The 9,950-nt window shown below is 44.3% G+C and overlaps 1 protein-coding gene across 2 annotated transcripts; it reads right to left on the bottom strand.

Annotated features, from left to right (window-relative positions):
• Positions 1-1,155: 1,155 nt before the first annotated feature.
• On the bottom strand, positions 1,156-9,507 carry LOC137600763 (zinc finger protein 227-like). 2 transcript variants are annotated; one of them, XR_011036981.1, is made up of 3 exons: positions 8,965-9,507; positions 3,969-5,018; positions 1,156-3,802 (listed from the first exon to the last, which is right to left on the bottom strand). XR_011036981.1 is itself a non-coding variant. In XM_068322561.1 (2 exons), exons 1-2 carry the CDS (start codon positions 9,140-9,142, stop codon positions 4,108-4,110), a joined length of 1,089 nt encoding a protein of 362 aa, XP_068178662.1. In that variant the 5' UTR covers positions 9,143-9,507; the 3' UTR covers positions 1,156-4,107. The 2 variants fall into 2 exon arrangements, 1 of the variants encoding a protein (XP_068178662.1); XM_068322561.1 differs by having other exon boundaries at positions 1,156-5,018.
• Positions 9,508-9,950: the final 443 nt, after the last annotated feature.

Raw genomic sequence — 9,950 nt, 5'->3', positions numbered from 1 at the left:
CTCGGTGAAACTCTCATTTCAACGACCCCGTTTGACACCCCCATCAACCATTGGTGAGGAGCCAGACGGGTTTCAACTACGTTCATTGGAATGTGGATAGCACTGACCACACCACACAGGGTTAATAAAGTGAGGCAAGACCAGCTACCACAAGAACTGAAGAAGCCTCTTGGATGAGAGGAGAAATGTCTTCAAGACACTTCCTTAAAGTCCAGTGGACTGGTGTAAACAGCTTTGGAATCTGATGTTTTGGGGATTATTTTTATTTTTTTGGTTGTTCAAATGTGAACAAAATACTACGTTCATGTGATTTGAATTATGTGAGTTGGATTATCAGTAATCTATCAGGTGTTCAATAATTTGTTCAGAGTCGGGTCCAAACTCATCAATTTATCATAGGTGTCAGGGGTCAAAGGTCACCATGACACACTCCTATGAGACTCTTGAATTGTTGATTCTCTTCCTCATCCAGCTGCTGCTCGTGTGAACCGAGTCCAAAGCTTTGATAGAATTTACTTTATTCTCATGTCAGTAATAATAATATTAATCATAACCTCCTTATTAAGTAGAAAAACATTTTCCTGACCAGAGTCTGACCAGGGTTAAGGTTCACCCTGGATCTGGGGTGCCTGGGGGAGGGGAAGGGGCTTCCTTTGCTGTTCCAACCAGTTTTTTCTTGAACAACTTTTCCCACACGCCTCTTTGAGGTTTGGGTCGTTTGTCAATTGGCTCGTAGTTTTATTCATGAAAACCTTCATCTTTCTACGCTGACTTTTGTCAAACGTCCAATTCACTGGTTTCCTTTCCGTGAATATTTTTTAATTTTGTCAGACACCAGTGGGTTCAGTTTACTGAGAACCCCGACTGGCACAAATTCTGTGATTCAGACCTCGTGACTTAGTGTAAGAAGCTGTGTAGTGTTGGAAAAGTATCTAAAATAATAGCAGTTATACACAGTGGTACCTCTACTTACGAAATTAATTGGTTCTGGAAGAAATTATGTAAGTAGAAAATTTCGTAAGTAGAGACATTCGTAAGTAGAGGTACCAAACAGACAATAAAAACACCCCAGACATCACAAATCAGCCAGAGAATAAATCCCACACACTTAATATATTTAAAGTATTTGACGTAAAATTAGCAAACACACAGTTAGCATACTCTTCCCAGACCCAACCGCCCAATCACACTGAACAATGCTAAGGCTACCTTTGATAAGGTAATTTAGAAGAAGTATCACCCTTTATTAGTCCTGAAGACGGGAAATTGTCTTTACACTTTCTATACAAGATTAAGCATGTACATATATATGTTGTATACAGCCCCCTGAACAAAAACAAAAAGCTAGCTTACCGAAAGCTAAAACTAACCAAACTAACCTGAATTAAGCTAAAAATATTTTTTAAAAAGCCAATATATTGTACGCGAAGAAAATTTATACTAAGATCATTTGTACTCAGCTGATTTAAGTTCCTTTAAGCTAAACTTGGAGTTACCTGATAAGCAACTTAATAAATTTAGCAAACAACATGACTCTATTAAAACAGAATTCCTTACACTAAATAGCTTCCAATGTTAGCAACACGTCGTACAACCTCATCAATAAACCTCACCTGCTATCTCACATGCTAATCCATACCTACGTTGACAACCTACTTCCCGGTAACGACTGGGTGAAAATGAAACCGAGCTACAAGGAGACATATTTGAAAAGACGGTAGCTAGCAATTGCTGTGTTACACACAGAAAGAAAAAAAACGCTCTGAGAAATTTATATTCATACAGTTTTACCAAAAAGTTACTATTCATTCATTCACTCGTTTTCCGTAACGCTTCTTCTGCCTTTGTGGGTCACGGGGGTTACTGGAGCCAAGCCTAGCGAACTTACTGGCATGATCCGGGGAGCCGCTCCAAACACATTGCTAGCACATTGCAGCATAAAGTTAATAATATTTCTCAATCACACCTCAAACATTGTGAAAGAACTTTGAACTTGTTACCAACAAGATTAACCATTACTTTGGCCCCTAAGCATTAAATATTCAGTATAACAGCATGGCAAACAAAACTCGGCTAGCTTCTTGCTATCATTTTATCAGTGACAAACAAGAAAATAGGCTGTAGAGATGTTGTGCAAGTGTGCAAAATTGTTTTATTTTTTTCAAGTTTTAATCCAGGGTAACCCAATTCTGGCCCCTACACTCATCAGCAAACAAGTCAAAATGGCCATTTATTATATTTACCTGAGACCCAGTTGGAAGATGGAAAGAGTACTTTGAAGAGTTGATGAACGTGGAAAATGAGAGAGAACAAAGACTAGAAGAGGTGACTGTTGTGGACCAGGAAGTAGCAAAGATTAATCAGGATGAAGTGAGGAGGGCACTGAAGAGGATGAAGAGTGGAAAGGCAGTCGGTCCTGATGATATACCTGTAGAGGTATGGAAGTGTCTAGGAGAGGTGGAGTAGAGTTTCTGACTGGGTTGTTCAACAGGATCTTAGATAGTGAGAAGATGCCTGAGGAATGGAGGAGAAGTGTGCTGGTGCCCATTTTTAAGAACAAGGGAGATGTGCAGAGTTGTGGCAACTACAGAGGAATAAAGCTGATGAGCCATACAATGAAGTTATGGGAGAGAGTAGTGGAAGCTAGACTAAGGGCAGAAGTGAGCATTTGTGAGCAGCAGTATGGTTTCATGCCAAAACAGAGTACTACAGATGCAGTATTTGCTTTGAGGATGTTGATAGAGAAGTACAGAGAAGGCCAGAGGGAGCTGCATTGTGTTTTTGTAGATCTGGAGAAAGCTGATGACAGGGTGCCCAGAGAGGAACTGTGGTATTGTATGAGGAAGTCTGGAGTGGCAGAGAAGTATGTTAGAGCGGTGCAGGACATGTATGAGGACTCTAAGACAGTGGTGAGGTGTGTGTAGGTGTGACAGAGGAGTTCAAGGTGGAGGTGGGACTGCATCAGGGATCAGCTCTGAGCCCCTTCTTGTTGCTATGGTGATGGACAGGCTGACAGATGAGGTTAGACAGGAATCTCCATGGACTATGATGTTTGCAGATGACATTGTGATCTGTAGTGAGAGCAGGGAACAGGTGGAGGAGAAGCTAGAGAGGTGGAGGTTTGTCCTGGAAAGGAGAGGAATGAAGGTTAGCCGCAGTAAGACAGAGTACATGTGTGTGAATAAGAGGGACCCAAGTGGAAGAGTGAGGTTACAGGGAGAATAGATCAAGAAGGTGGAGGATTTGAAGTACTTAGGCTCAACAGTCCAGAGCAATGGAGAGTGTGGAAAAGAGGTGAAGAAGCGTGTCCAGGCAGGATGGAACGGGTGGAGGAAAGTGTCAGGTGTGATGTGTGATAGAAGAGTTTCAGCTAAAATGAAAGGAAAGGTGTACAAAACTGTGGTGAGACCAGCGATGTTGTTTGGTCTAGAGACAGTGTCCCTGAGGAAAAGACAGGAGACAGAGCTGGAGGTAGCAGAGATGAAGATGCTGAGGTTCTCTCTGGGAGTGACCAGGATGGATAGGATCAGGAATGAGTACATCAGAGGGACAGCACATGTTAGAGGTTCTGGAGATAAAGTCAGAGAGGCCAGACTGAGATGGTTTGGACATGTCCAGAGGAGAGATAGTGAATATATTGGTAGAAGGATGCTGAGTTCTGAACTGCCAGGCAGGAGGCCTTGAGGAAGACCAAAGAGGAGGTTTATGGATGTAGTGAAAGAGGACATGAAGGTAGTTGGTGTGAGAGAAGAGGATGCAGAAGACAGGGTTAGATGGAGGACACTGATTGGCTGTGGAGACCCTGAAGGGAAAAGCCCAAAAATTAGAAGACCTGAGACCCAGTTGGGTCTTACGGTCTTACTGAATAGAACTTTAGTATTTAGAGTAAGAATGACATTTAAATGACTTCAAATGGAAATTATAGATTGAAATCAAATAAATAAAAACTCACAAATAATTTAACTTACAGCCTCTAGGAACCAGTAGTGTTCATAGGTTGAGGACTACCTGTATATTTAAATAAATTGGCATCTTCACTTAAACCCCTTGCTGTCATTCAAACACAAACAAATGAACCACCTGAGTAGCACTTTATTTCCAAACCCTTCAGCTGACGGCCTTCTCTCTGGTGTGGGTGTTCATGTGTCGTCTCAGATTTCTACCCAGTTTAAATTCTTTACCACAAACTGAACAAATGAAGGGATTCTCTCCTGTGTGGATCCTCATGTGCTCTTTTAGACGTCCATGCTGAGTAAATCCTTTACTGCACACAGAACACTTGAAGGGTTTCTCTCCTGTGTGGATTCTCATGTGTTCTCTGAGATGGACACGCTGTCTAAATCCTTTATCGCACACCGAACAACTGAAGGGTTTCTCTCCTGTGTGGATTCTGGTGTGGATCCTGAGAACACTACTTTGTCTAAATCCTTTACCACAAACTGAACAAAGGAAGGGTTTCTCGTCGGTGTGGATTCTCATGTGTCTATAAAAAAAGGATCTTGATGGAAAACTCATTTTACAAATGGAACAACTGAATGTTTTCTCTTCTGTCTGAACTTCACCATGTTCCTGCAGATGTTTCTCATCACCGGAGCTGGAACCACCTTCAGAGGAGCTAACTGGTGGATTTCCAGGATGACCTTCAGGTTCTCTGTGGTTCCTCAACTGGTTGAAGTCTGAGTGTGAAGGAATGTGATATCTTGTATTCATCTGGTCTTCATCTGGTTCTCCACACTCTTCTCCGTCAGCCTCTGTTTTCATGTCTTCATCATGAAGCCGTGAGGACTGATGTATCTCTTCATCATCTTCTTCACTCTTCACAGGAACTGAAGAGAATGTTAACTCTGTGACATCAACCTCTTCCTCCTTCATTTCTTGCAGCTGATGGATCTCCTGAATGACTTTGACTTCCGCCTGTTCTTGTTTGGTGTACGGAGTCTGGTCCTGGTCCAAACTGGACCTTAAATCCTGCTGCTCAGGGGGAACTTCTTCTTTAGTCACCAACATCAGCTGGACATCTGCACAACAAAGAAATACGTATGTTTAATATTTGGTGGTCATTGTTTAATTTACACATAATTTGTTGTCATTTTCTAACTTATAAATTTGTCTTTCAAATATAAGAAAAAAAATCAGAATTTTGAATTTAATTTCTGTGAAGGCTTTCAAAAAAGATTGTCCTGACTGTGCCCGAATGATCCTAGGAAGTAGGGGTTTTATGCTCCTGGCAGGGTCTCCCAGGGCAAACAGGTCCTGGAAGACGGGACAGCTCATGAAGAGAAACAAATCAAGGACCGTGAAGTCGTCCCGTATGGCACAAGCAGGCCCCTTCTGGAGGCAGGGGTTGGTTCTTATGTGCGAGCGCTTGGTGACTGGGCCTCTGATCCACCTCCGCCCACAGCTTGGGCTCTGAAACGCAACCCCTTGCTCAGCCACCATATGTTGGGAGTTCATCCCGGTGAAGAAGAGGGTTGCGTCCCTGACCCTTCAGGTAGGGGACAGGTGCCTAAATGTTATTTCAGCCTGTGGCCTGAAGGGCAGTGTGGAATACCCAACCTTCTTTGAGTTCCTGGGGAGGAAAACAAAATAGTGCTCCGACTGGGGACTCCATTGTTCTTCTTGGAACTTCAACGCTCACGTGGACAATGGCAGTGAGACCTGGAAAGGGGTGATTGGGATCAACGATCTCCCTGATATGAACACGAGTGATGTTCTGTTGTCAGACTATTGTGCTAGTCATAGTTTGTGCAGAACAAACACCATATTCAAGCACAAGGATGTCGATCAGTGTACACAGCACCAGGACTCCATAGGCCGGAAGTCGATCAATTTTATTGTCGTATCTTCAGATGTCCAACTTCGTGTCTTAGACACAGAGTTGTCAACTGACACCACCTGGTGGTGAGCTGGATCCTCCGGCAGGTAGGAGGCAGGACAGACTTAGGAGGCCTAAATGTGTTTTGAGGGTCGGTTGGGAACATCTGGTGGAACCTTCTGTCAGCGAGGTTTTTAACTCGCACCTCCCATGGAGCTTCTCCGAGATCACACAGGAGGTTGGGGACATATTAAGACAGAGTGGACCATGTTCTCCATCTCCATTGTGGAAGTGGCTGCTTGGAGCTGTGTCTCTGGTGCCAGTCACGGTGGCCATCCCTGAACCAGGTGGTGGACGCTAGAAGTAAGGAACGCCGTCAAGCTGAAGAATGAGTCATCAAGTCTTGTTGAATGGGACTCCAGGCGCAGCTGACAGATGCTGGCAGGCCAGGCATACCGTGGACCGAGTGGTCATGGAGGCAAACTTGGGTCAGGGAGGAGTTCAAGGAGGCCGTGGAGAAGGAAAATCGGTTGGCCTTGAAGAAAGGGGTACCTCAGGAGGGGAAAGTGATGCACAGGGCTCATAAGCTAACAACAGCCAACAGGTCTGGAACACCTTGAAGGCGACGGCTGGACTGTCGAATAAGAGTTGTGCTCCAGGACACCGCCGCTAGTTGGGATACAACATCAGCTGTAGTAGTGACATTAAAATTACCTGAAATGGATTTTAATAAATAACGACTCAAACAACTCAGTTTATGAGCAACCTCTAGGAACCAATTGTGTTCGTACGTTGAGAACTCCCAGTATTTTTGTGTGAAAATTACACGAATAATCAAGAACAATGTAACTGGAAACGACATAAACTGAGGTATACTTATATTTTATTTATTCTGTATTGTTTTTAATGTCCTGTTATGGTTTCTGGTCAGTCTCAGGGAATACAACTTTAGTATTTAGAGTAGGAATGACATTTAAATGACCTTAAATGATAATTATAGATTTGTCTATGTAGGTCTACAGTAATCCCTACAGTAGTCCCTACAGTAATCCCTACAGTAATCCCTACAGTAGTCCCTACGGTAATCCCTACGGTAATCCCTACGGTAATCCCTACAGTAATCCCTACAGTAATCCCTACAGTAGTCCCTACAGTAGTCCCTACAGTAATCCCTACAGTAATCCCTACAGTAGTCCCTACACTAGTCCCTACACTAGTCCCTACAGTAATCCCTACAGTAATCCCTACAGTAATCCCTACAGTAGTCCCTACAGTAACCCCTACAGTAATCCCTACACTAGTCCCTACACTAGTCCCTACACTAGTCCCTACAGTAATCCCTACAGTAATCCCTACAGTAATCCCTACAGTAGTCCCTACAGTAACCCCTACAGTAATCCCTACAGTAGTCCCTACAGTAATCCCTACAGTAATCCCTACAGTAGTCCCTACAGTAATCCCTACAGTAGTCCCTACAGTAGTCCCTACAGTAATCCCTACAGTAGTCCCTACAGTAATCCCTACAGTAATCCCTACAGTAATCCCTACAGTAATCCCTACAGTAATCCCTACAGTAGTCCCTACAGTAATCCCTACAGTAATCCCTACAGTAATCCCTACACTAGTCCCTACCTCTAGTCCCTACACTAGTCCCTACAGTAATCCCTACAGTAATCCCTACAGTAACCCCTACAGTAGTCCCTACACTAGTCCCTACACTAGTCCCTACAGTAATCCCTACAGTAATCCCTACAGTAATCCCTACAGTAATCCCTACAGTAATCCCTACAGTAATCCCTACAGTAGTCCCTACAGTAATCCCTACAGTAATCCCTACAGTAATCCCTACAGTAATCCCTACAGTAATCCCTACAGTAGTCCCTACAGTAATCCCTACAGTAATCCCTACAGTAATCCCTATAGTAGTCCCTACAGTAACCCCTACAGTAGTCCCTACAGTAATCCCTACAGTAATCCCTACAGTAGTCCCTACAGTAATCCCTACAGTAATCCCTACAGTAATCCCTACAGTAATCCCTACAGTAACCCCTACAGTAATCCCTACAGTAATCCCTACAGTAATCCCTACAGTAATCCCTACAGTAACCCCTACAGTAGTCCCTACAGTAATCCCTACAGTAATCCCTACAGTAATCCCTACAGTAGTCCCTACAGTAACCCCTACAGTAATCCCTACACTAGTCCCTACACTAGTCCCTACACTAGTCCCTACAGTAATCCCTACAGTAATCCCTACAGTAATCCCTACAGTAGTCCCTACAGTAACCCCTACAGTAATCCCTACAGTAGTCCCTACAGTAATCCCTACAGTAATCCCTACAGTAGTCCCTACAGTAATCCCTACAGTAGTCCCTACAGTAATCCCTACAGTAATCCCTACAGTAATCCCTACAGTAATCCCTACAGTAGTCCCTACAGTAATCCCTACAGTAATCCCTACAGTAGTCCCTACAGTAGTCCCTACAGTAATCCCTACAGTAGTCCCTACAGTAATCCCTACAGTAATCCCTACAGTAATCCCTACAGTAACCCCTACAGTAGTCCCTACAGTAATCCCTACAGTAATCCCTACAGTAATCCCTACAGTAGTCCCTACAATAATCCCTACAGTAATCCCTACAGTAGTCCCTACAGTAATCCCTACAGTAGTCCCTACAGTAATCCCTACAGTAGTCCCTACAGTAATCCCTACAGTAATCCCTACAGTAGTCCCTACAGTAGTCCCTACAGTAATCCCTACAGTAATCCCTACAGTAGTCCCTACAGTAATCCCTACAGTAATCCCTACAGTAATCCCTACAGTAACCCCTACAGTAATCCCTACAGTAATCCCGACAGTAATCCCTACAGTAGTCCCTACAGTAATCCCTACAGTAACCCCTACAGTAATCCCTACAGTAACCCCTACAGTAATCCCTACAGTAATCCCTACAGTAATCCCTACAGTAATCCCTACAGTAACCCCTACAGTAATCCCTACAGTACTCCCTACAGTAATCCCTACAGTAGTCCCTACAGTAATCCCTACAGTAATCCCTACAGTAATCCCTACAGTAATCCCTACAGTAGTCCCTACAGTCAGTACCGCTGTGGGTTCCATCCCCCACACAGAACCAGACTGAACCCACCTGCTGTCTGGAGGTGGACCTGAGGACCGAAGACACCGTCCAGGAGCTTCTGTCGTCCACAAAGCTGCTCCTGGTTCTCGTGGTTTGCTAACGTTCTTTCAAACTGCTCCATGATGTCTTCAGCAGCAGCAGTTAGTCGCTGCAGGACAAAAGCTCTCAGCGTTTGGACGTCACACATTTTGACTCGTTCACAGCACAACTTTTCCTCCAGACACGATCCTTTACAATCTGTTCGCTGATGTGCTCCGAGTCCACAAGATGGTTTCCGGCTAGCAGGCTAAGCTAGCTGCGTTAGCTCGTCGGGGCGGAAGCAGAAAGTTTCCTTGTTGAGCGTCTTCCGGTCCAGAGAACAGAACAGAGTCTCTTCTGACAGCTGTTCACACAGAAAGACGCCAGAAAGCCTCTTTGGGATTTCTCCAAGCTTCACCGGCTGGCGAGGCCTGACAACTTCTACCGCTGCTGGGGCTGTTAGCAATAGCCGAGCGCTGCTTCTTCTTCTCCGTTTTCCTGCTCGCTCTGCTTCCGGTTTGGCGCCACCGTCTGGACAGACACTGAATCACAACGACTTTATATAACTTGATCATTTAAAACTCTTTTCTACATAATTTCTTCAGCCTATTCGCCATAAACTTAATAATAAACTTTTTTAAACCTTCATTAACATTTTTGAATGGAGTAAAGATCTATATTCTTGAGATTGCTGAGCAATCTCAAGAATATCCAAAAAAATCATCGTGCCATCGAGGACAGCGTCGATGTACCCCAGAGGGCCACCTCTCTTCAGATCTTCTGCAAAATTGTACACGCCCAATCCAATTCCTACCAGCGGTATGGCTGCCATGGTGCCCTTCATCGCAGGACTTCTCATGATTGTCGCTGCAGCTTTGGCCATTCTGGTTTCTGAGCTCAGAGCTTTTGTGGCAACAGCAGCCGTCGTCATGGCTGCCACGCCATGAGTGGTCTGCAGAGCTCCTATCACGCCATCC

This window comes from Antennarius striatus, chromosome 8 (genome assembly GCF_040054535.1).
Source record: "Antennarius striatus isolate MH-2024 chromosome 8, ASM4005453v1, whole genome shotgun sequence".
In the NCBI taxonomy this organism is placed as follows: domain Eukaryota; kingdom Metazoa; phylum Chordata; class Actinopteri; order Lophiiformes; family Antennariidae; genus Antennarius; species Antennarius striatus.
Note: the sequence above shows the minus strand (reverse complement) of the source record. Positions and strands in the feature narration are given on the sequence as shown.

What these genes read in the sequence shown, in the direction of transcription:
- LOC137600763 (XM_068322561.1), bottom strand. Translation starts at nt 9,142, where the DNA reads ATGTGTGACGTCCAAACGCTGAGAGCTTTTGTCCTGCAGCGACTAACT. An exon ending in GGTCCACCTCCAGACAGCAG is followed by an intron (nt 5,019 to 8,964) that starts GTGGGTTCAGTC and finishes TTTGTTGTGCAG; the next exon opens with ATGTCCAGCTGATGTTGGTG.